General features: G+C 43.4%; 1 protein-coding gene across 1 annotated transcript in view; it reads right to left on the bottom strand.

Annotated features, from left to right (window-relative positions):
• Efl1 (elongation factor like GTPase 1) overlaps positions 1–27456 on the bottom strand; it is a 101464-nt gene that overhangs the window by 12002 nt on the left and 62006 nt on the right. The window contains exons 16-18 of the mRNA XM_075952317.1: positions 10159–10290; positions 6745–6892; positions 291–1261 (exon numbers count right to left, since the gene is read on the bottom strand). Of these exons, the coding sequence (XP_075808432.1) occupies positions 291–1261; positions 6745–6892; positions 10159–10290 (1251 nt within the window). The remainder of the gene's footprint in view (positions 1–290; positions 1262–6744; positions 6893–10158; positions 10291–27456) is intronic.

The raw sequence follows: 27456 nt of genomic DNA, 5'->3' as shown, positions 1-27456 counted from the left end.
TGGATTGCCTTAGCCAGACTTAATAAAGGGGAGGTGCTTAGTCTTATTGCAACTTGATATGCCATGCTTTGGTGATACCCATAGGAAGCCTGCTCCTTTCTGAACAGAAACAGAGGAGACGTGTATTGAGGTGGGACAGAGTGGAGCTGGGGAGAGGGAATGGGAGGAGAGGAGAGAAGGAAAACTGTGGTCAGGATATAAAACAAATAAAATCCCTAAATTTAAAAAGATTATTAAGTACAGAATTTGTGTTACTCAGGGCACCTCTGTCTCCATCCTTCCCTCCTTACCGAGGACATCGCTGGTGGCCATGATGTCACATGTGTACATAGCTGCCATCAGGCGCTGAGGCTTCACCTGTAGAGCATAGCGACATGCTTCTTTCATGGTGGCAATTAGCTGCCCTGAGAAGGGTCCATAGCAGTCAGTGACTGGGGATTCTCCTTTTGCGGAAGTCCCTTCAGAGTGGCCATCTTGTAGCTCTTGGTTTTCACCTCCACTGGGGCAGGTTTTACCTTCTTCCTGTCCCTCTCCTGTCAGATCACATTCTTCTTGGTTCTGTTTATCACTGGATCCTTGTTCTGCACATTTATTTAGTTCCCACTTCTCTAGAACAAAACAGACACCCATGAGGGGCTCCTCACACATAGGGCCAGAGAGCGTTGCTAGCTGGAAACCACTCACAATGCTGTTGCCAAAGTCTCGGAATCTACCGGCTTCTTTCGAGTCTCTGCCAGCTGGGCCGGACCATACTGAGTTCTGGAAATCTTCACTTCTACTGACAAGTATGTTGGGCCCACATTTTCTTGGGCCAAATGACCAGATTTGGTCAACAGTGTTCCTCCATTTTCTACCTGTTAGGTGGTGCTCTAGTTTGCCTTTGAACTCCCAAATCTTCTCTTGGGTCTTCTGGTGAAGCGCTTGGGTATTTCTGCCCTCATTCAAGGAGGAGGTCAAAAGTTCCATGGAACGAATCAAGTCGCTGTTTTCCTCTAGGATCTGAGTGACCTCTTCAGGAAGGGGTACGGCCCGAACACTGAGAGTGGCTAGTTTATTGGGCGTCGTTATGGTGATCAGCCCGTCAGAGTCAACATGGATGCCCTCTGGAATTTTGCTTTGCTCTTCTTTTGTTTGGTGTATGACAGCCACTTTTTGCTGTCTGCCTATCTCTTCATTGACCATGTCAACTTTGGGAGGCTTTGTGATTGTCTCTCTGAACGGAATAATGGGTTCGGATACACTGATGTGAATCTTTGCAAACCTATTAAATCAAAGAGAAATAGCAGGTGGTTAGAATCAGAGCCTTGCATCACACACGAAGACAGTGGAAAAACACAGAAAATAAAAATCATTTATGTATGCGAGGCCTATGATTTACATTCTATTTCAATTCCCAAAGTGCTCTGACTTCAGACTGAGAGACGAGACGACCTCTGATGGGAACGTACCTCTGGGGAGCTCTCTGTTTGTGCTAGGAAGGCGCTTTGTTCATTCTCAAGACAAAGAGACCGTCTACTTAGATACAATCATTTTGTTCATTCTCAAGACAAACAGACCATCTACTTAGATACAATCATTCTGAGTGGGAAATAAAAACGGCAACAGGATCTGACACACAACTTCTTTAAAACCAAATCTGCCAGACCTGAGTCTGGAGCAGAAGAGCCCAGTGATTACAACTCTGAGCAGACAATCAGAGACTCGTGACAGTCGGAGCACAGCTGCACAAGACATTCCAAAGTGACAAGGAGGCTCGCACAAAGCCGGAACAGCCCAGGAGTTTGTCTGAACTAGCATGTCACCATCAACATCCCGCAGTGACAGAAAGCTGTCTGTCTTTTCTGTGAGGACTGAGCACTGGAAACGTGGTTAGTACAACAGAAGAAAGAGATGTCTATTTTATTAAATGTGAACAGTCACACTATGGCCGAACACTGGGAATGTAACTAGTACTGCTGAGCAGCTGAATTTCCAATTTCACTGCATTTTAACCAACATTATTTACACAGCTTCACACGGTCCCATAGCTTCACATAGGTAGGGTCTGCAGTACTGAATAGCACAGAGCTCAAATCCTAGTCTGGCGCAGAGTTCAGAAAGCACCCTTTCCATGCAGAATTGGGCTTAGTGTCTTCTTGTCAGCTCTAAGATCACCCAGGGCAGAGCCTTGAAACTGGCATGGACCGACTGTTCTGCTGCTGCAGAAATGGGCAATCTTTCTTTTGGTCTCATTTTCTGTTTTTGCTATTGTCAGTTCGCGTTACGGCTTCGGGACAGTCTCCCTCTGCATGTGCATGCGCACGTACGTGCATGTACAAATACATTATATTGCTGGTTTTGCATCTCAGAATGACGCCTTCTCTGGGAAATTCATTCCATAAGGAAACTGAATGCTGGCAATTCATCCTAGGTTTCTTTCTGCTTTAACATTTTATAAATATGACCCAAGTACTTTATTTTTTGCTTTTTGATAAATTTGAAAACTCAATAAACGTATTGTTTAAATAAAATGAAATAAAATAGATTTCGGCATATATATATATAACCAGAAACAGACTATAATACATAGAAGAAGAAAAAAAGGCATGAGAAAGGTTCCTTTCACTAAGGGCTGTGGCTCTATCAGTAAGGGCTTTCTCTTTCAAGGATTAGCTTACTTCAAGCCGATATGTCTGCTCCAGGGTACTCAAGACAGGTGCCTTCCAGACATCGTACCAGAGCATATACAAATGAAACTATAGTTCAACCTCACCAAATAATTCAGATGGAAAAGAGATAAAATTACAATGAAAAGTATTAAGAAATTCATGTACATTTTATTTTGTGATGCTATTTACTACACTGAGCTATTATGCCAAGTGCTGTAGGAAGGTGTTATTCCCTAATACACACTAATAAAATCCTCATTGTGCAGAAGAGAAAACCAGGTAAGTGTGTGTGTGTGTGTGTATTATTCAAGTGGATGGAGAGTGGAGAATCTAGGATCTGAATCTTGGTCTGACTTTAGAGTTCACAATCTCCACAATCATAGTGCAGTAAAAAGTTGAGTCTCAAAGCATGTTAAAGCAAAAATTCACAATGGCAGATGATTTTGATTATAGGTTATGTAAAATAGTTTGTATGAGGTAAATATTATTAAAATTATACAATATATGCTAAATGTCAACGTAATCTATATAATCATTATTTAAAATGACGAGCATTCAATACTTATTCTTTGTTTAAAATATATTTAGGAATTTAAGAAATAATAAATGAACTTTAAAAATAAATCTTAGAAACAATAAATGGCCATTGCCTGGTTCCAAATAGCCAATTCAGTCTTTACTTAAGCGTGTGGTTCTCCCCACTTCCCACTCTGGATGTGAGCGGTTGGGGCAGAACAATGGGACACACGGGTTAGCAGCCTCGACCACCAGTGTTGGCGCCTGCCCAGAGCAAGCTTCATTCCTCTTCACACAGGCTCAGGAGCTACTGAAATAGTACTACTGAAAACCCAAACACTTGTTGTTTCATGTTATTAGATTAAAAAAAAGGGCAAATTCATGTCAGAGCTCCCTGACTACTCATGAAAGGCATTTACATTTTCATGTGGCGAGTTAACTATTAGCTGGCACAAGCAAGCAAGCAAGCAAACAAAAAATCCCAAACAGCGTCATGATAAAATTCCTTGTTTTAAGGATTCGTACAGGCTTTTTAGACATTTTAATAAACACGTTATGCAAGGAGGCAGGCCAGGTACATACTTTGTAGCAGAGAAAACTTCAAATTCCTTGGTTAACTGTTGGAGGGTGGGTGGGCACAAAGAGAATGGAATTACTGTTGATGTTTCTTTTCTTAAGGAAAACCCTGTGAGTTCCAGCCGTATTTCCAGGAAGTCTGTAAGGCTATGGTCAACAGAGATCATGACACTGTTTTAAATTTTGTAGGTTTAAAAAAGGGTTTATTTTTTATTTATGCGTATGTGTACGTGTGCCTGTGTGAGTTTATGAGCATTATGTGTGTGCAGGTGACCAGGAAGGCCAGTGGGCATCAGATTCCTGGAACTGGGAGCTGCCTGAAGATGGGTCCTCTGAAGATCAGTTGGTGTCAGCATAGGATCTGAGTTCGATACCCACCACCCACATGAAAAAAGAAAGCCATTGTGGTGGTTTGTGCTTGTAATCTCAGTGCTGAGGAGGAAGGCAGCTGGACGCCTTGACGGACAGTCAGTCAAGTCCAGCTGGGAGGCTCAGTATCTGAGGAAAAACACGCAAGGCCTCTGCATGCTCACATGTAATCATGAATGCACCTCCCCACACAGATGGACATACAAAACAATAAAATGGAAGCACAGATATTAAATAAATAGAAAAATCACAGGAATGGAAAGAAAAGTTTTAAAACTACTACAGAATATATACTTATATACTTCAAGAAAGCCAATTGCAAAGCTATTGAAACAGAATACATCAATAAGATTATAATGCTATGTTTTATTATAAAGTAACACAGAAGCTAAGAACTACTTTGGATTTCTGAGGTTTCAAGGAGTCTGCTATCAAGACTCACATGATTAAAGACATTCCAGGCTGTGGAGGGAAGTGTGCAGCAGCCAAATCCAAGGCACCAGGAGCAGAGGATCGGTAAATCCTGGCAATGCAGAACCTGACGTTACTTATAGTAGACAGACAGAAGGATGGATGGATAGACAGACAGACAGATAGAAAGGTAGTTAGGTAGATAGACAGACAGACAGGGAGATAGATGGATAGACAGATAGATGATAGGTAGACAGACGATAGATAGATAGATAGATAGATAGATAGATAGATAGATAGATAGATAGATAGACAGACAGACAGACAGACGGACAGATAAAAAGACACAGTAGGCTTCTACTATATCTGTGACTGTGCTTCCAGTGGGTTCCTGCTCCATCTGCTTTGCACCTAAGATCTGGATGCTAAGAACTGACAGTTCCTCTGGCGTAGGGCCTATAGCTGACACTTCATCCCCTCCCTCTCCTGTATACAAACCATGGATTGGTAAAAAAGTTGAAATAGGATGCATGCCCCATGAAAACTAAATCCTAGAAGGCTATTAATGTTCTTAATAAAACTGTGAAATGTACTAGTCACAAAGACCAGCATACAAAGAATCTACTGATCTGTAATCATCTGGCTCAAAGTGAACGCCCCTGCAAACAACTGCCCAGGCTAACAGAGTTTCTGGAGCCATGAGAAGGACCCTCCGCATCTCTTCCAAATCCCTCCCAGGCAGCCATAACCTTTCACTGTAATCTGCCCCGCTCTTCTGCTTTTACAAGTTAAATCCAAACACCCATACTCTACAGTTTAATTAAATGTACACGTGTGCACGTGTGTGCACGCGGACACCAAAGATCAACAAGGGGCGTCTCCCTCGAGCAATTTCCACTTTAACTAGTGACAGCCTAGGAAGGTGGCACACGCGTTGAGTTCCATATGCTGAGGATGCTGAGGGAGGAAGATTGACGGAGCCTGAGTTTTAGGCCATCCCAGCCACGCAATGAGACCCTATCCTAGTACAGAAATGTCATCAAGAGCACCCATTCTTGAAAAACATTTGCCCAGCTTTGTTGCACACAGAGATTTAGAAATGGAAGTTCTTCCAAGCTGAGGGAAGGGCCTGTTCTCCTAAGAGACAACCCGAAGCAGCCTCTAAGAGTCTACCAATCCCTGCTCTTACTAGTTGTATGGAAGTGTACTACTCTCCGTCTCCTCCAGCACAAGAGAATGTCTTTAACAACGCTGAACGCTAGTGGGTACACAGAAGTATCCCTGTTATCTGATGTGGCTGCGGCATGCACTCCCACCGCTATCCGGTCTGTGGGGTCCATGTGCGCGTGAGGTGACAAACATAGGGACCACATGCTATATTCAGCATGTCATTAGGGCAATCACTTATAATTATCTAGGTTATCATTATTACTATGACAGAAAACTTAGAAAAAGGGCTATGACAAGAAAATTCTCATATTGTTTTCATTAGCAAACACAGAAATATATATTATGACAAATAACTTTCATCTTCCAGATTGTGATGTTTTTAAACATAGTATGTAAGGCTGACAAAAGTGTGAGCAAACTGCCCTTTCAAACACTACAGTAGTTACAGCATGTGCGTTCTGAGTTAGCAGTACAGACAGCCTTATGTACGTAAATACCTACAGACCGAGTGAGTTTATGAACCTGAATGCTCATAACAGATATTTTTGCACATAGTCCAATAATCTGTATTCATCTATATTGTCCTTACTTTTCCAATAAACATACATTATCAACAAAACAAAGAAGAAAACCATGTTGTTTTAATAAAAAGTGATTTGGTATGTTCACATAATGACTTACATATGACCTTCATAGAGAAATTTCTATCAGATTTACATTGCAGAGTTCACAAGCAGTCTATCCTAATCACCTATGTATTTATAAAATAAGATTTTTGTTGCTTTGATATGTGCTTAAAATAAAATATACATAAAAATGTTTTATGACTTAAGCTAAATGCAAAATTATTCAATTTTATTTGTATGAATTCACGTCAGTTTCCAGGTTTTAAATTTAAATTTATGATTCAATAGCAGTTTTATGTCTGAATTGAGAGCACTGTGCTTCTCTTCCAAAATGAAGCACTGTCTTAGTTTGACCTGTTTGGGAAACATTAACACATCTCACTGGTTTTAGAACAATCATTTCTACGTCTCTAGCACTTGAATCTGACCTTTCTCTTAAGTCATCCAAACAGCGCTGAAGGTGGACCTCCCCCGCTGTGACCAAAACGTGCTCTCCTGTTTCCTGAATTAAAACCTGGACACAGGGATCAGCTTGATTTAGCAGCTTCATTCCTTTCACAAGCTGAGGCATTTCACCTAGATGACAAGATGAAACAAATTAACAGCGACATAAGAACCAATGTGATCTAGAGACAATGGCAGTGGCCACTGACAGGAGCAGTACAGTGAAACCTTCTTGTAATTGACTTGTACAGACAGGCAGCTAGGATGAGACCCACACGGGCTTATCCTTAACACGCCAAAGGTAACTTACACGGCTTACATCTCTTCATCCAATTCTTAGCAGACACAAACTATCATCACCACCCAGCGGATGCATGTCTGCCTTATTAGTAACACATACATTACAGATCTAGAAACAGAGCAATATCCCTCAACGGTACATACAAAATTAAGACAGATACACAAAACGTTTACGATGACATGCAAGAACTACTAGAACTTCATATTAAATGAACAATTTGTAAGTCAGGGTTGGTGACACAGACCTACAATCCCAGGTACTCAGGGGGCGAAGGCAGGAGAATCTCGGCTTCAAGGTTTGCTGTGCTACAGAATAAATTCAAGGACAACCTTTAGTGAGATCGTCCCAAAATAAAAACAGTAAGTAACAGGGTGGATTAGAGGTGTATTTCAGGGGCAGCATGCCTGTCTACTGTGCACAAGGCCCAGAGTTTAACTCTGAGCACTAAGAGAAACAAAAGAAAGCAAGACAAACCTATTTCTGAAAACACTTGCTAGAAGCGTGGGGTTCAGGATCTGCAGTAACTAGCTGCTACACCCTTCTGCATTCCGTTCTGTGTGTGCCTGGGACATAACTGCTTCCACTCATTAGCACATGGAACTGAGCTGAGGGCACAGATGGGTACTGAGATCTGTATTTGGGGTTTGCTTTTCACTCCTACATACTCAGCTGTCACTTTGCCTTCAAGGCAGGCCAGCACAAGTCTCTTGATGCTGTGCAAAACATCTTAGGGCATTCTTATACAGCACTGCTTTGATTCAACATTTTGCTTCACAGCTCTTCAGTGCTCAACTTTCAACATACAAAAGCACAGCATTCTGCAAGGCAGAAAAGCCTTACAGAAGTTTGTTAATTAAAGGACAGGGAGAGACTATAAGACCTTCAATGCTGATTCATTTTTGAACTAAAGTTCTAAAAATAACTACCACTATTTATAGTGTTAAGATGCCAGACAAGCATTTCAGAATCGGGCATCATAGAAGGAGACAGATTAATGTTCTCATTGTGAAGATGAGGAAACAGCTGGAGAAAGTGAAAGAATGTGTGTCCAAGGTCACCAGCAACGATGTGCCAGAAGCTGGTTCTGACACTGGCTGGAGAGCCTTCGAGCACAGGCTCTGCCCGTAGACATCACAGCCCAGGACCAGCTGGTTATAAGCCACCCCGGAGTATGGGGAATCCCAGTAGGTATTATGCCTCTTTCACTATTTTGTGGCTTCCCTTTGCTTATATAGCTAGGTTTGATAGTGTTGGCTTTACTGTCAGAGAATTTGAAACCTAGCTTAGAGAATTGCTACACAGACACGAGTAACACTCACAACACAGGAAAGCAGCAATAACAGGGAGACAAAACTTGTCTTTAGCTCTCCGTCCACTGAATGACAAAGTCCAACCTAAAAACACTGTCTCTGTTCCTGCACCCTTAAATCCATTCCTAAGCCAAAGACGATGGCTTAAGAATAAGGAAAGAAAACAGTTTAATAAAATTTGAGACTTGGCAACAACATTGAAATCAGGGATTTGAAAATGTTTCTGGTAGTCATTCTGTGGCCAAAACCAACACAAACACTCCATACATTAACCTTTTAAAATCTGGAGGATAATTTTCTTCCCTTAATTTAAAAATCTTATAAATGGACAGTTCACTCATGACACAGAAACAGACACTAAGGACTGTATGAGAAAGTCACACCGGGAAACGTAGATGTGTATTTTCTGTATTTCATCAAGAACTTTGTATAATGGATAAATGCTCTAAAACAACACCAGAATTCAGTGCAGCTGTGAGCGAGGCACTTCTTCCTCAGCAACACTGCCAATAGCCATTCAAGTCAAGTGTCGCAATAACGGAGCCCGGGAGACACCTTTCAACAGCGACAGCACAATGTGCCAAGTCAAGCACTCGGAAATCAGGAAGCTCTGTCCAGCAGAAGCTCACTTGTCCAAGGTTGAACAATTAGTAAGTGCTGCATTCAGGACTCAAACCTCTGCTCAGAGATGACGTGGGAGTGTCATATATCAATCTGTTGATTTCATTGGTTAATTAATAAAGAAACTGCTTGGCCTGATAGGTCAGAACATAGGTGGGTGGAGTAAACAGAACAGAATGCTGGGAAGAAGGGAAGTGAGGCAGACGCCATGCTGCTCCTCTCCAGGGCAGCAGAGATGAAGCTCCAGCCCAAGATGGACGTACACTAGAATCTTCCTGGTACGACACCAGCTCATGGTGCTACACAGATTATTAGAAATGGGTTAGTCAAAATACTAGAGTTAGCCAAGAAGAGGCTAGAGCTAATGGGCCAAGCAGTGTTTAAATGAATACAGTTTGTGTGTTGTTATTTCGGGGCATAAGCTAGCCAGGTGACCGGGAGCAGTGCTGCAGGAACACAGCCCGCAGCTCCTTCAACACAGAGACAATCCTAAATATTTACTTTGAGGAGATATTTAAGACATCCTCCTTAGCTGAATAGGATTTCCCAGATGCATTAGGTTTTCTGTTCGTGTTTGTGCATATCATAAAACACGAAAAATAGAAATTATTTTTTTTAAATTGAGAAATCAAGTAACTACACTTTTATGGGAGATTTTTGTACATATACCAACTGGGTAACTGTAAACCATGATCAGCTAAGTCTACGCCTTATAACTTGAAGGGAGAAAAGGTTTTCAGGTTTTAGATCTAGGGAGAAGAAGGATGCACAGGTCCAGATGTCATGAGGTGATCACACAATTCCTATAGCAGAAAACTGCCTTTCACAGACTTGCTCTACCGTCTCTTAAGGAGGGTCTGCAGATTCTTCACTGGCCATTACTAGGCGCCAGGAACAGCTAGGTCACAGGGGGACAAATAAATACACACATTAAAAAGGTGAAGCAAGCTGAGTGTGGAGGTGTACACTCTAATCCTAGCACTCAGGAGACAAAGGCATGACAGACCTCTGAGTCTGAGGCCAGTCTGGTTCCATAGCAAGTTCCAGGCCAGCCAGAGCTACGTAGAGAGCCCCTGTGTCAAAAACAAAACAGTAAACGAAACAAACAAACAAACAAAATTCACAGCAGCATTAGTTATATGTTTCTAAAAACAGGGTCATCTTACTTGGGTGTTTTGGTTCAATAGCAACTCTCACAATAGGGGTGGCTTCAAAGTTGAGTGGAATAAACGGAGGGCAGGAGGGCAGGCTGCACAAAGTCGCAGACTTCAGAACAAAGTCCTGGAGGCCTCCAATTCCTGCAGAGAGAAAAAGACCCATGGGATCAATACAGAACGACCAATTCTGAACTTAAATCAGGGAAATAGCAGCACAGACCTAGTGTGCACCTAGCACACTACCACAGTGACAGGGAATGAAGTAGGCAGGCATTGTTCATTCATTTTTAACCTAGATAATATTACTCTTGTCAAAAATCCAGAAATTCTGGATGGGTGTGGTGGCATTCACCTTTAATCCCAGCACACTGGAAGCAGAGGCAGGCAGATCTTTGTGAGTTCCAGGCCATCCTGGTCTACACAGTGACTTCCAGACTAGCCAGGGCTATATAGTAAGACCTTGTTCCAAAAAACAAACCAAAAATATTGAAATTTGCTAGTTTTTCTTTTTCACATAGACAAATCAAGTTACATCAGGTTTAGTGAAAGTATATCTACATTGATAAAAGAAACGATCACTTTGAAGTTTGTGTGTGTGTGTGTGTGTATAGTAGGAGGCCGCTTGTTTGTTCCCGACTGCTCAGCCCTGAAATAATCACACAGAAACTGTATTAATTAAATCATGGATGGGCCCATTAGCTCTAGCTTCTTATTGGCTAACTCTTCTATCTTAATTTAACCCATTTCTATTAATCTGTGTATCGCCACGTGGTTGTTTCCGGCATGTCTGTTCCTGGCGTCTCTTGACTCCACTTTTTTCTCAAAGCATTCAGTATAATTTCCCCCACCTAGCTCCCAAGGCAGTTTTTTTTTTTTTGACTAATTAACCAATACAATAGATACAGAAGGGCCTCCGGCACCATGTGCGTGTGCTTTGTATGTACATGTTCGCGTGGCTATGTGTATGTGTGGTCGGGAGTGCATAGGTGCATGCACACGAGTGTGCACATTCACCTGGACGCCAGAGGTGGACGCCAAGTGTCTCCTTCAACTGCTTTCTGCCTTATTTTTTGAGACAGGGTCTTTTGTTGAACTCGAAGTCCACCAGCTGGCTAGACCAGCTGGTCAGTGAGCCCAGGGATAGGTCTGTCTCCCTTCCCTAGGGCTGGGCTCACACTGGGGTTCTTTTTTTTTTTTAATTGAGAAAATGAGGAAAAAAAAAAAACAAGTTTCCACCTCCTCCCAGCCTCCCATTTCCCTCCCCCTCCTCCCACCCTTCTCCCCCTCCCCCCACTCCTTTCCCCCTCCCTCTCCAGTCCAAAGAGCAGTCAGGGTTCCCTGCCCTGTGGTAAGTCCTAGGTCCTCCCGCCTCTGTCCATATCTAGGAAGGTGAACATCCAAACTGGCTAGGCTCCCACAAAGCCAGCACATTACGTAGGATCAAAACCCCTTGCCATTGTCCTTGATGACAAGAGCATTTGTTCAACTATGTTCATAGCAGTATTATTTGTAATAGCCAGAACCTGGAAACAACCTAGATGCCCTTCAATGGAAGAATGGATGAAGAAAGTGTGGAATATCTACACATTAGAGTACTATGCTGCGGTAAAAAACAATGACTTCTCGAATTTTGCATGCAAATGGATGGAAATAGAAAACACTATCCTGAGTGAGGTAACCCAGACCCAAAAAGATGAATATGGGATGTACTCACTCATAATTGGTTTCTAGCCATAAATAAGGGACACGGAGCCTACAATTGATGATCCTAAAGAAGCTAAGTAAGAAGGTGAACCAAAGGAAAAACACACTGGGGTTCTTATGTGGATGCTGGGACCCGAACTCAGTTCTTCAAGCTTTTACAGCAGGCACTTTCCAGGCACCACTTTTAGCAATTTTGTCTGAAAACGATTATTTCAAGTTCTAATTTGCAGTTTCTTTTTAAAATACATATTAATTTAATGACTATGAATCTGCAAAAGTAATCATTTTGCTAAATGTATATATGGGCAAAGGGAATTCAGAAATCTATAGTGTGGCATGGCTGCTGAGTACTTAGGCCCCTAGCTATTCTGAATTCTACTCCAGTTTTAAAGAGAATCTTCCCTCTCCAGGCTCCTGATGGTTGCATGAGACTCTGAAGGGTACATATGGCCTCTGGATAGATTTGAGTAAAGAGAGTATCTTACAGAGAGAGATGGAAGAACACTCTGCTCTCACATCCAGAGTCAGAGTGGACAGTGTTTTAGAACACAGTAAGAAACAAACATGAGCAAGGACCACTTGGAAGCCATTGTGTTGAAAGAAAGGACTGAGAAGGCTAAGTGGGAAGGAGGAGGTCATCCAGTCCAGGCAGTCAGGGAGTCTGGGGGAGGAAAGCCCAGGCAAGGGCTTTGGACATACGCTGGAACGGCAGCTCATGGGTTCTCCTTGTAGGACCACACTGGTAGAAACTGCTTTGATGTGCCAACAGGAGTTCTTCCTGGTTCACCATCCCGTGAAGCCAGTTCCCCGTGCAAGGGAGAAAGCGTCCATTCTCTCATCACCTGCACATGTGCACACACTTCAGCACACCCCGCAACGAAAGTCTAAACTCCTTAGACTACACGCACTGGCCCCGCACCCAGAAGTGCCTGGCTGCAGCTTCCTGTTTCTCTCCCCAGTATCAGGATCTAACCGATTCTGGTGCTGGCGGACTCCAACAGGGCTACTAGAAATAGCCTCATCTCCAGGGAGGCCAGGCCTCAGGAAAACCCCGTAGTAAATATTCCCGTTCAGACCTCATTCATCCGCTTCTAACCTCTGACAGCAGCACTTCCTTCCTGCACACAGAGCACATGGTTTCACTGGAGGAGCAAATGCTGCTCTTTCCTCTCCACCACAAGGGATGGAGCTGCAGATGGCCGGTGAACCTGATCACTAGCTCACTGACTTCTGCTTTACCTTCTGCTCTTCCAGCAACCAAACCTGCTCTTTAGATCTGCTCAGATCTGCTGACATGACAAGGGTTCCCCACAACAGGAAAGAGTCAATGCCACAGAATTCAGAGCATAGGAAATGATCCAAAGAGCGTGAGACCTTTGTCAGCTGTATAACAGGCTATACCAATTTCATTTATTTTAAAATGTAATTTAGAGACACAGAAAAGGGACCATTCAAGGTTATCTGGGCAAATCACAGCAGAATGACTAAAAATCTCTTTGAGAATTTCTTCATAGGACACAGGGCAACTTGTCTGTGCGGCTTGGTTTTTACACCAAACACAATTTGAAACAATTTTTTTTTGCCTTAAAAATAATGTCACCAAATTTAGTTCTAAAAAAAGAAAAACAGCACACATATTATCTAATATCCTCACACCCTCACACTGTTACTATCCCCCGTCTTCTCCTCTCAGACACATACCTTCACACTATAACATTTAATAATTCTCCCCCTTAAATCATTTTTTTCACTTCAGTCATTTCAGTCAATATTATAATTAGCCAGGCATGGAGTCCGTCCCCATCCCCACCCCCGCTCAGGAGGCTGAAGCAGGATGATAAGGAATTGGAGTCAGATTCTACTACACAGACCTTTTCTCAACACAAACCCCCACCCTTACTATTCCCATCAGCTAGGACTTGTAGGGGCGGGGCCCACGCCCAAGGCGCCATTTCAGAACCTCCGAAATAGAGACTGGGTCCGTGTGAAAAATCCCAAATGATGGTGCGTATCTTTTTTAGCCCCTATACTTATTTTCAAGTTTTAAGGAAAAAAAAAACCCAAACCAACAGCAGAAAATGCCAGATTAAGGTATATGGCGATAAAAGCAGTTTATGGAGCAAAAAAATTTCAGCTTGTTTATTTTCCCTTGTAACTGACTGAGGGTAAATGAGTCTGCACGCTAGCTGTACCTCAGACAGGATGACAGTTGCCAGAACCAAGTAAGTGCTGAGTTCTTCAGTGGGGCACGGAGTCCCTGGCTAGGCTCTATACCATTCATTTGATTCTTTTAAGTCAAATATTAATATTTTGTAATGTTAGCAGGACATTTTTTTTCCAGACTGTCCCTAATGCCTGCTTTAAGAAGTAGCTCAGGCATAAACAATACATAAAAGATACATAAAAAGACCTGTCAGCAATACTTCACAGAGACTGAGAAGTGGGTTGGCTTTCTGTTACGTGGGTTGAGTCCATCCTGCATGAGGCTGTCTTGCCGGCAGGAAGATGGGGAAGCTACCCCCGAGCACTAATACTGCTTTCTGGAGACAAGCCAGTCGGCTGTCTGCACAGAAAACAGCATTGCTGTGTTATAGAAAATGTAGGTTTGTAAAGCTCTACTCCCTGGCTAACAGGGTTGCTGGGATTAAAATTTGTTGGGAAATACACAGTTAACACTTTAGCTAGCAGATGCTCCCGAAGGTTTAGCATTATCAGAGCTAACCCCCCAGCCTGCCCTTCCCACGCTGGCTGGGCTGGAATCAATGGATTCCGTAAATTCTGGAGCAGCAGACTTGCACATAGCCTCAGGTCTGTTCAAGCACTGGGAGCCACTTTGGAAGGGACACGGGCACTTTCCTATTTTTAAGTACAGGTGCCTTAAAATTCAGGATGTGTCCTTGGTTGTGCCCTATGCCCAATGCCATCAGGTACCCAAGGACTCAATCATCTGTCCCCAGCTTATGCTCCAGTTCTTCTTGTCACCCAGACTCAGCAGTTGGACTCAACTGCAGTGTGTTAGAGAACCCCACTTTCCAACCCTCATCATGAAGGTGGGGAGGCCGTGGAGGGAGCCCAGAAACATCAGCGTGCTGTTTCCAAGCCCACTTTGCCAGCACTGCCAAGGTTGGTGGGTCTAGACTAGCTAAGGTATTCAGATTGCTTGGCTGTCAGGTGTGCTGAGCAGGCCCATGAAACCAACAGTCTGTCAGCCTCCTGCTAGCCCTCTTGCAACAATGACATCAGGGGCATTTCTTTTCTTCTCATAGGAACAAATAAGCTAAAATTAGTGCTTAAGCAGGTTACACTAAGCAGGAGACCCCTTCCTCAGAAGAGAAAACCAACACCTTAAAGAGTTATACATTTTTAATTTTGGTGTATTTAAGAATAGGGAGCAAACTGTCCATTGAGGTAAGAGTTATAACCATTATCACCACAGGGTTTCAACTTATGCCCAAGATGTGGTCACAAGGAGGCAGCTGAGTCCACTCTGTGGAAAACATACTGATCCAATGGAGTCTGGCCAACACGATCAGTTATGGGAGACCAGGACTTAGGGGAAGAGCCTGAAGTGGATGGCACCTGAGTGTGGCCTGGTATTGTGCCAAAGGCAAACGAGAGAGCACCCGAAAGAAGCTGTTTATCTCTGTGACACCGGGACAGATAAGAGCTACACAGGCTAGCCCAGGGAAACAGGGTGGCATGACTTCAGTAGGACATCTGAAGCGATGCTCTCTACCAAATCACAAAGAGCCGTGAATGGTTGGTAAGCTGGCTGTGTAAGATGAGAAAGGGGTTCTAGCCCCAGAGACAACAGAGAGAAGCCCTAGTCCTAACAGTCCCTGCACTCAGGCAGGGTACGGCAGAGAGCACAGGCTGGAGGTTCTACAGACAGGTGATCAAGGGGCTGGACTTCAAGTATGGGCGCTAGTCTTTTGTGTGAAGGCCAGATGTGGTAGACTATAGCTGAAATAGGGACCTAGGGACTGAGGCGGGGCTGTCCCTTGTGGTTTGTGAAAGACTGGAAAGATGAAGGGGAGGAAAGAAGGACAGAGTGTAGATTCTGTCACGGTGGGAAAGGGACACATTACAGTCCAAAGCTCTTCTTCTAGGTGTGTGATTTCTTATTACTGTTTACATTATTCATTGTGCAATGAACATTTTAACTTTACCTTTTTTTCTCCCTCTAAATATTTTTTTCTATAGTATGTTTTTGAGGTTTTTCTATTTGGTGTTCAAACTTCAAAGCTTAGAAAGCTGTGTTCAAAGAACTGATCGATAAGCATTCAAATCCCCAGCCTTCCAATACTGTGAGTGTTAAGGGCAAGGATGCAAACAGGCGCTGTGTAATGATTCTCCGAGGACCGAACAAATGTGAGCACTTCCTGTCCTCAGAGAGCCTAAGAACCGATGGGACAAATGCACAGAAAAAAATAATTTACAGTACGATACGACCAGTGTTATAACAAGGCAAGTGCATTCTGTTTACAGAAAAATGAAATCAAAAGGTTCTAGGCCTCCCTGAGAAACTGAAATAGAGGAGAAGGAGACAGCCATGCAGAGTGCGTGGGAGGGTGTTCTCAAGAGCTGAAACGGCACCATTGTAGGCCCAAGGGAGAATACAAGGTCCTTATTGACAGACGCAGTGTGGAGCTTAAAGCAGGACTTTAAGCAGGACATTTCACCCCTGCGTTCCCACTCTCTGGGACCTTGCAAATGCTATCTATCAGTTCTTTTCTCCAGTCCCCATGTGCGCTTGTTATGTTTGCTATGGAACCAAGGGATCTGACTCTAATCACAGCTCTAACCCTGTGCAATAAATGAAGCAGCGGCAGCGCTAATTATAAAGGTCACAGTGGCAGCTGCTGGGCTAACAGACAAGCTCATCAGATTCTGAACTTACATTTGGTCTACAATATGAACTGTATTAATCAATCACATGTATACACCAAAGAGTTAACTATAAAGAATAATAGATTTGCATTCACGGGGGCTGGAGAGATGGCTCAGCGGTTAAGAGCATTGCCTGCTCTTCCAAAGGTCCTGAGTTCAATTCCCAGCAACCACATGGTGGCTCACAACCATCTGTAATAGGGTCTGGTGCTCTCTTCTGGCCTTCAGACATACACACAGAAAGAATATTGTATACATAATAAATAAATATTAAAAAAAAATAGATTTGCATTCACAATCCCACCCACCCATGGGCTCTATGCCCTGTCCCACTGACCTAAACTTAGATTCTGCATGTAACACATTGGTTTAGACAACAGTCTTCAGGATGAGTTTCAAATGGAACAATTTAAGTAAATGGAGGAACATGCGAAGGTCAGCATGCAAGACGCATAAAGTGCTTAGAGTAGATTAAAAATAATACTGTACAATTATCTAAAGGGAAAACTTAAGCGAAAGGAAGAAAGAGGGAAAGAGAGGGGGGAAGGAAAGAAGAGAGAAGAGGAAGGAGAAAAGACAAAGTGCTTTTTAAGTCAGAGAAACATAACCTGACTCCTTCTGCCTCTAAAACTCAAATATTTCCGAATGGAAAGAGGAAATGAGTTCCTTCTGGATGAAACGGCAACTCCAGCTCAGGTACAAAATGATCTTGACCAAAATAATCAAAGAAACAGAAAGCCAGGAAAAAGCTGAATGAATAGGTAAAGCCAGAGAAGGGCACCTCCAACTGAGAGCTATTTCTGCTCACTGCAGACCAGATGAAAGGGGACTGGAGGGCCAGCTCCCGACCCTGTCCAAGAGAAAGTAGCACAACTCCAGGGGGCAGACGCACAGACAGCAGGTAGCAAGGCTAGCCTGTTAGAGGCAAGGTCAGTGGAAGCCAACAGAGAGGCAGGCACAGACCAAGTACAAGCACGTGCAGAGTAAGTCCAAGAGGCAGCCAGGAGGCCTATTCAGCAAGTGGAGTGAGATAATAAGTGGATGAAACAAAAAAATTACCACTGTCATAAACTCTTAAAAAATAAACTTCAGATGGATCAAAGATGAAATGTGAAATAAGAAAAACCGGAACACTTAAATCCCAAAGACTCCCAGACCTCAGTACATTGTGAGAAACACACTTTGTAACAGAGGATACAAAAAACAAAGTTACAAAAATGGCTCGGGTACCAAGGAGTTAACACAGCACTGAGTGTAAATCAAGGAGTCCTGAAAAGCGACAGGAACAGATGAAGATGAACAGCGTAGTTACCGAAGATTCAGAGAGAAGAGGAGACATCCATGTTAAAAAGCAAAAAACCCCAAATCTTAATCTCATTAAACAATAACACAAATATAAATTAAGATAATATAAATATAAAATATAAAACATGGCACCATTTCACACTTAGACAAGTGATACAGAACCAGGTTTTGGTGGCTATGTGTATTAAAAGTAGGTTTTGTGTACTACAGATGAACTAAAGGTTGTTACAATTGTTACTAGCATTTAGTAGGCAGGGGCATGATCTCATAATGTATACAAACGTCCTATGCACAGGAGTTAGCTCCTTTATATGCACGATTTGTGGGGTTTATGCTAGATAGCTAGCCAATGGTAATCTGAGCTGAAATCTACTTCCAAATTAATAGCAAAGGTGGTTGTTCTTTTCTTTTTGTAGGTAAATATACACTAAAAATTTAAAAATGGAATTACTACATAAATCAGAGGAAGAACAAACCTGTGGTGAAAACAAGATATTCATCATTTTACCAACAGCCACTGAGGGCACAGTCGTCAATTCCATACCCTATCAAACCGAATCTGTACCACTGAGGGCACAGTCGTCAACTCCATACCCTATCAAACCAAATCTGTACCACTGAGGGCACAGTCGTCAACTCCATACCCTATCAAACTGAATCTGTAACTGTGACCTAAACACCACGTGTAACTGGCCCAGTCATGAACAATCTTTACATTCCAAAGGGCATTGTACTTGACTGCAGATTACTTCCTATTTGTCCTTATAACTAAATTATAACACCGTTGTGTTGAAATCAGGGATGTAGGCAGATTATTTTATCTCTAAATTGTGTTTCCAGGAAGAAAGGTGATGTTAAATTAGCTATCTGGATTGATGGGGTTAAAAAAAAATATTGGCACCAGGGAGCAGGTATCCTGTCCCTTTAAAAGACAAGCTCTGCCTACCCCAATCTCCCCTGCTTCCCACCCAGGCAAGCTGATCTCTCATCTCCTCTCCACCTCTTCTCTCTCTGTCCATCCTTCTTCTGAAGAGGTATCCATTGCCTCTCTCTTCCCCCGCTTCTCGCCACCTCTCTCTATCTCTTTCCTCCATAATCTCCTTACCCTTATACCCTTTCCAATACCCACTAGGAAACCTCTATACCCAAGCTCTCTCTGCATGGTGTCCGTCTGTCTCCCACCCACTAGGGGACCTACCGGAGTCACACCACCGTGAACCCTTCAGGAGGAATATGGAAGACTTTGGACTAGCAGAGTGGCTGCCACTTTAAGCAGGGTGTAGTTGGTTATTCCAGTAGGAAGACAGGGCTGAAGGTGATCTGGACTGGGGGGAGGGGTCCAGCTCGAGAGGTTTCAGAGGGGAGAAATAGCAATAAGTGTCTTATACCATTCTTGTGATATTTTGGCAAAGAACTGACTGCGTTTTACCCTTGTACTAAAAATCTGCCTGAGGCTAAATTGAAGAGTTTTGGATTAAGGACACTGGCAGAGGAGATTTCAAGATAGCCTGGTATTGACTCTGTCATGTTATTATAACAACTCTTATTCAGATCTGTATTGAAAAGGAGAAAGCGAGACAAAGAGAACACAAAAATGTATACCGTGAGGGGAAAAGGAGCACTGGGAAATGAAGCGGAGCTAAATCCGGTGATTAAAGGAGTTCAAAAGTTAAGGAAAAACTTGATGCTAACTGGAATAAACAGAGTGGTGATCTCAGGGCAAGCCCCCACCCAGCTAAGCTTCCAACTTGTGAAAAGGAATTAAAGAAAAGTTTAAGCGGTAAAGGAAACCATCAACAGCAGAAAGCTGCCGCAAACACAATGGAAGGAGGAGGCCAAGTTCCAACCTCCGCGGAGCAGAACTTGGCAGCTTTGGCCACAGGGCTCTGGCTTTAAAGTCAAGGATACAGAAATGGGCTGTAGAATTTCCCTCCACAGCTAAGGAAATAAGGAAGGACAGCGAGTGAGGCAGGGGATTGTGTCGGGTGTTTCTGCATGGAGGTTCAGAGAGGCCAGTGCAGGAAGCTATGAAGGTGAAACCCAGACTGCCCTGGAAACCCCAGGATGTTGAAGATGTCAGGAGTCATGGGATACATGCCCAGGGCAGCTGCTAACAGGATGAGGAACTGGCCCAATAGAGAGAAGTAGGTTCAGTCAACAAAGCTGAAAGGAGCTGGAGATCTGAGGAGCACTATTTCCCCACTATGCTCCCTTCTCTCCCTTTTGGAATGATAATGTATATTCTGAGCCATTGCATTTTGGAACTACGTGATTCGCTTTTTGCTTTTGATTTTATTGGGCTTAAGTTGAGAGACTGCCATGAGTCTCAGAAGAGACTCTGGACTTTTAAAAAGTATTGATCAAGATGGTGAAAGACTAGGGGAAATTTTGAAGTTGGACTGAATGCATTTTGCATAATGATTTGGCTATAAGCCTTTGAAGGCCAGGGAATGGAATGTGGGGGTTTGAATAAGAATGGCCCCTAGGGGCTCATATTGTTTGACTGCTTAGTCACCAGGGAGTGGCACTAGATGAAAAGGATTAGAAGGTGTGGCCTTGTTGGAGTAGCTGTGGCATTGCTGGAAGAAGAGTGTAACTGGTACTGGAAGACCAGAATTACTTCATGATGAGTTCAGACAACATAATCAACACAGGCAGGAAAAGATCGCTGAAGGTGAGAACGGTACACACCTATAATCCCCCAATGCTGCAGAGTTAGAGGCAGACAGAGGACCATGAACAGCCTAGGCTACAGAGTGAGAGAGACCCTTTCTCAGAAAGTCAAATTAACTTCCCTCACATCTACCAAGCTAAAACAACACGAAACAGCATAAGAAAATGCTGCACAAGTCACAAACAACATGATGCTACTGTTCAAAGCTTAAAAATGCAGTATGTATGCAGGTACATATTATCTTATAGACACCTCTGAAGTTGTAATCGGGTTGCAAGGACCTTCTAAAGCGGGGGAAGAGGAAAACACACAGCAGCCTCCGGAGAGCGACAGCACTGGCGCAGGCGGAGCTTTCACTGAGACCAGGGAAAGGCACAAAGGCTCCTTAGGTGACCACTCAATACTAAAAAAAGAATGGATACAATTACAGGGAAACTTCCAAATCAGTTAAACCTGGACGAATATGTGGGCGTTCACCAGACTATTCAGCACTCAGAGAGCTGCAAATTTTAACATGCTGATAATGGTCTCAACTGCCTTTCTACAGCTTTTGTATTTCTGTAACCTATAAAAGGTTTTCTTTTTTCCCCTGAGCTCATTAAGAAGTGTATTTCCTGGGAGCTGAGGCAGTATCTTAGCATGTAAATCACTTGCCTTACAAGTATGAGGACTTAGGTGCAACCCCCAGAAATTATGTAAAATTGCTGGATGTAGAAGCATGTTCTGTAATCCCACTGCTGGGGGAGTGGAGACAGGATTCCTGGGCTTACTGGCCATCGAGTCTAGCCTAATTAATGGCCTCTGGGCCAATGAAAGCATCTGTCTCAAAGGAGGTGGACAGCAATTCCGAGAAAGAGACTTGTGGTTCTCTTCTGCCCTCCACATGGCACATATGCATGTGCTTCCCCAACACATGCACAGCAGCATACACGAAATAGAGCTTTCATGGTTTAAAACACTGCAGCTGTAAGTGTGTGCACAATGAAATATAAACACATGCACAGGAAAACGTGTGCTCAGAACATCAAGAGTAACATCACGTTTGTCCTCACACATTTAAACAAAATTCCTACTTTTATTACGATAACATTTATTTAGAAACAGAAGCCAAAAACAACAACAACAAAACAGCCTTCTATTGCTCCTGGGGCTGGAATGAATGCTCCCATTGTTTGAGTGATCAGAGCAATAAACCCTGGGATTATGCTCTGAATGGATGCATTAGTAATAATCAACTTGAGCCCAGAAACTGAAACTGGTCTCTGACTCCCAGACTTAGATCTCCCTGTGCCTGTGAGCCTGGGGTCCAGAGGGAGGTTTGGGTTCCTATCTGATGAGGAACAGCCTGCTCCTTAGGTTAGTCAAGGTCCTTCTGGAAGGCTGTGCTGACACGCTGCCTCACCACAGGCACTCACCTCCAGACTGTGCCGAGCTCACAGGCTGCCACACGACTACTGGGCTTGCACACTCGGTGACCCTCCTGTACCCGTCACCACCAGTACTAAGCGCTTTTCTAATGGTCACTATTTTACTTCAAAGGTCCTTCAGGAGGCACGGAATTGGAGTGGCTTCTGGAATCTCATTGGTTAATACGGTGATTTGAGGCAGAGCCCAACCCTGTTGCTGAAGGAGCATTTCATACAATTTCTGTACTTGTAGAGATTTATCTTACTAGATACCTCACTCACGCTTCCAGCTGTGTCGAGGACCACGGGAGGCAGATGAAGACATGATTCTTTCTTGGGTTTTGTTAGCAGGACTGTTCCTACAGCATTTTTAAAATTCACATTTTAACTTGTACGTAAAATCGTAAGAATTTTACGTTAATGGAGGACTCTGCATTTTGACACGTTTACATTGTGCAAACATTAAACCAGGTTGAGCACATCTTCCTCCCTAAGCACTCACCATTTCTCTTCTACCCTTTGTTTGTTTGTTTGACTGACTTGCTGGTATTTTTAAACAGACAGCAACACTCTCAGTGGAGGTTTTCCAGCACCGTCGACTCACCTGCTGCAAAGTGGTCGGTCCTACTTACACTTAACATCTGGGGAAGGCAAACATTTGCCAAGCCCAGTGGTCAGATAAATTTACAAAAGTTGACAGCTTCAGAAATTGATGTTTCTGAAAATAAGCCCAGCATATCACATGTACTCAGCCTTCAATGGAACAAGTTGTTTTTATACAATGAATACTTTCTAAGTCCCTGCTGGTTTCCCGAAAGCACTACATATCAGCAGCAGCTCTGTCACCCTCCCGGGTAAGGGACACGGGACACACACACACACACACACACACACACACACACAAAAGCTTAGTCCCTGCTGGCGACCGATGGAGCGGTGTTAGCCCATTACTGAACCCATAGCCCCGAATGTGGAGCTGATGCTCTACCAAGTGTCTGCATCTTGATGAGGCACGGGTGCCACTGAGCTACGTTCCCAGCCTGCTAACTAAATTTTAAGCAAGATGCATCAGTTCAATTCAAGCTAATATCCGTTTCCAGAGCCTGCATTACTTTCCCAGTAAGAAGCAGCAGCCTGCAAGACAGTTCTGTTACTGTGGCCTAAATATAAAAGGAAATCATCACATTTTCTCTCTTATCAGAACTTCAGGCCGAGGGGAGGTGAGATGGCATGGGTTTGGTTCCCAGGATCCCCAGGACAGAAGAACTGACTCTCAAGCTGTCCTCCAGCCTCCACACAGGAAGGAGGACAGCTGCCCACCTGCTGAGGAAATAAATAAATTTAAAAGTTTTTAACTGTAAAAAACACTTGAAGTTCAGTTTTTCCTATTAATATCATCTTAAATATTAGGAAAAGTTTCACTACAGTGGTTCTGGGTTTGAATTATATACTCTAAGAATACAGTGGCTGACGATGCTGTAAAAAAGCAATCAAACTATAAAAAACAAAAAGATTGGTACTATAAGGGATGGATTAATGTTAATTCAATTAAATAAGTGAAAATAACTAATGACGGGGGCTCAAGGTTGACATGGTTATTCTATTTGTTCCCTTTAGTACAATACACTTCCGCCAGACAGCAGTATTTCCTAAGTAGACAAGACCAGCCTAAACGTCTGGAGATTGGGCAAATACGTATACCTGTCAGAATACTCTAAGTCACTAAATAAACTAAATTTAGATGACCACTTAGATAAAGCAGAACACACGATTTTATATAAACAGGATTATATACATAAATAGAAGGAAAACAATTATAAGATAAACTGAAATAGAATTAATATTGTGATCTTTTAAAAATGAAAAAATGCTGCCAATTTTATACTAAAAGCTTGCTGACAAGCTGTAAGAACTGCTGAATTGTTTCAGAGTGGCTGCAATCAAGGGAGCATAAACTACTGGGAGAGTGGAGCCCTCAGTCCTAAATGGGATGTCTTCATCAAACCCTTCCCATCAGAACTCAGGATCTATGCAGAAGAGGCGGCAAAGATTACAATAACCAGAGGCGATGGATGACTCTGAGGAAACCGTCTGTCAAACGGAACAGGCCTGAAGCACATGTGGTGGCAAAGACACAACCTACTCAAGGTACATCTAGACAGAGTCCCAGCGTGGGACAGGGAAACGGATGTGGGCTCCCGCCCCTAACAAAGAAGCCATCTGCAATTGATACCTACTCGCAAGGGGAAAACCAGTTTTCTCTAGCTCTCTATCGTCTAGTGAGTGGAGTGTCACTGGATATACCAAGCACACTCCAGCCTAGGCCAATGTCCAGGAGTAGTTGACCAACACAAAATAACTCAACGGTTTTGTGTGTGTGTGTGTGTTTCCTTTGTTTTAGTATTATTTTCCTTGTTTTGATTATTCCTTAAAAGAGAAAAAAAAACATAAAGTTGGGGGTTGCAGAGGTAAGGATGGCCTGGGAGAAGCTGGGGAGGGTGAAAATAAGTTAAAAACACATTATCTAAAAAGCTTCAAATAAATAAAGAAAGAAAGAATAAGCATTGACTTCTGGAGTAAATAAGACTTCCTAAAATAGAATACAAAACACTAATCACAGAAGAACTGCGAAGTCTTAGACTGTAGTACAATATATTAAAGGGCAGCGCGGGAGAGCCAGAGGAGGCTCTCACAGAGACTCACAGAGGAGGAGGAGGAGGCATCTACACTCACACACGTAGCAGGGACATCTACGCACGAAGAAGACAGACAGGATGCCCACGGCTCAATATGGTGAAAATAGATATTTAACAGCCTTTTCACAATCAGAAATCAATGTTCAACAAACAAAAGGCATCTATTTTCACTAGTCACTGGGGAAACTAACATAGGATACTACCTCATAAAGAAAGAAATGGCTCAGATAAAAACAAAAGCAGAAACAACTGTTGGCGGGGATCGAGTACCCAGAAGTCAACACTTCCGTCAGAGGAAGCCTCGATTCTTATTCACTAAACTTACACATATGCCTACTCTATGATCCAGCCATTTCTCTCCCAACAGAAGCATGAAGATATAATCACCAAAAGACACTCATAAAAATATTCAAAGCAACAATATTCATAACAGGCAAATACTGGAAAAATTTCTTAAATATCTCTCAAGAGAAATAGTGGATAAAGTATAGTAAGCACACATACAGTGATGAGGATGAACCAATGAGAATTATGTGTACGGATGGATCTCACAAACAGAATACTGAATAGAATATTCTGTAGCAAAGTCCATTCTCATAGTCTTTACAAATGAGCTGGCAGCAAAGCAGAAGCCCCTGACTGGTCTGCTCATCTTCTTCCTTCTCTCCAGAGCTGCCGAGTCCGTATGCTGGTGACTCCTGAGATGCCTGGCCTCCAGCAAACGCCTCACTTACTCAAATATGTGCAGTCGGCCTCACTGTCTTCTCGCCCTCTCCGACTCTTGGCATGCTACGGTCCTACCACAACCTAGCTCTTTTAAACATCCATTGGAAGACAACCAAAGATAAAAAATGTAGAAGTCTACATTATAGTTTTGGAAAAAAACGTTTTAGCAAACACACTTACATCTCTACTGCTAACATCTAACATGCCACTGAAGAACTGCTGTGTGCTTGCATTTATATTACTATCACCACTGTTAAGATGCAGCCACAACGAGATTAAAACCTTAGCCTGCATCACAGGGAACATCCCGGCAGAACACAGATCAGCAGGACAATGTGAACATCATTACAAATGGAAAACCTCCACAGATGTTACACAACAGCCTCCTGTATGTGATTTTTTTTTAATGTAAAGACCCCCAGCATCCTGTTGAGTGGGATGGTCATTTCTAAATGATCTGACTAATCTAACTGATACAAACCCAGGGACTCCTAAGACGGCAATGTCCTCCCAAGAGAGAGGCCCCTTTACTCCATCAGGAACTCTGGGATGTGTTTGCTCAAACTAGAGGACTTCTGTCTTAGAAGTAAACTGTCCCTAGTGCAACCTGTGGCAAACTAGGGAATCCACAGTAGTGCGAATCAGAAATGCTGGTGTAGCATCCGCAAAGAAGCCCCCACCAGACAGACTAGTGCAAAATATTTCTCAAGGCTGCCATGCCTGTCTGCTGCACCATCATTAGATCAACAATCACCAAAGCCCACCAGGTTATATGGATTCTTATCTGGAATGTATTCATCAGCTACCCTGGGAATTCCTATGGGCTGGTGAGCTCACAGGTACCAAAAATTCTTGGACACTCTCTGTGGGTACAGGGGACATTGCTGTGACTCAATGTCTTCCAGGGGACAGCTCTTACAGGTGTTTTTCCTATCAGCCATGGGATGAACAGGACTGGGCCGAAAGGCACATAAAGGAACAGACCTCTCGAGACCAATGTTCAGATGTAGGTTTGCCCTGCCGTGCCTGCTCTCTTCTTCCTTGGCACCTCAGTTACTTTCCCAGGTCCCTCTACCAATTCGCTGTACCTGCTACTCCTCTCAACTCCAGAAGATAATGCAACCCGCGCTGAAATCACCCTTGGGGCCTCACTTCTCATATTACTAGCACACATTAAGAAAATGGCCTATGGAATTTGCTCAGGCAGCAGAAGAGGCTGTGGCAATACTACTGAGTCTCCTCAGAAAGTGGGAAAAGCCTCCAGGGAGCCCTGGAAGCAGCCAGGGTTCCACATCTAGTATCATAGCAGGGAAACAGAATCCCCTCTCACTCTTTTGTTTAGTTAAGGCATCTCTTTAAAGCTCTGAAAACAACCTTTATCTGGCTTGTAAAACAGATGTCCCCAAGCTAAAAACAGAACCATATATGATAATCCCATAGGTCCTCAGAGTAGGTCCATTTGACAGAGGGGGAATCTGAGGCAGGGTGGGCACAGGCTTCCCTCACTTCACAGTCCCTGATGGGTCTGGAGACTCCTTACTGCCAGGCCAGGGCTGGTCCCCTCTGCTATTTCCTCAAGCCTTTTGTTAAGGGGGCCATGTTTTTGAGGGGCAAGGCAGTCACAATATTGCTCCACTGGAATCCACGTGCCTTCTCTCCACCGGAAGGTGGCTACTCCCGCTTCCGTCTGCACACACCAATCGTACTCCTCACGGCACCCACCTCTAGTTTTAGCTAGCTTTTAAACACTTAGAAGCTATTTTCCTGACAATCCCATTTTTAGACCCATTGCAATCCAATTCCCTCCCTGACTCAGGTAGAACTTGAACAAAGTATGTTTGGATTGGAAAGGAGATCGGCTGCGCCCAGGTGCCTCCCTAGTAGCCATTGGGTCCTCAGCCTGTGC

Source organism: Microtus pennsylvanicus, chromosome 18 (assembly GCF_037038515.1).
Source record: "Microtus pennsylvanicus isolate mMicPen1 chromosome 18, mMicPen1.hap1, whole genome shotgun sequence".
NCBI classification, from domain to species: Eukaryota; Metazoa; Chordata; class Mammalia; order Rodentia; family Cricetidae; genus Microtus; species Microtus pennsylvanicus.
Note: the sequence above shows the minus strand (reverse complement) of the source record. Positions and strands in the feature narration are given on the sequence as shown.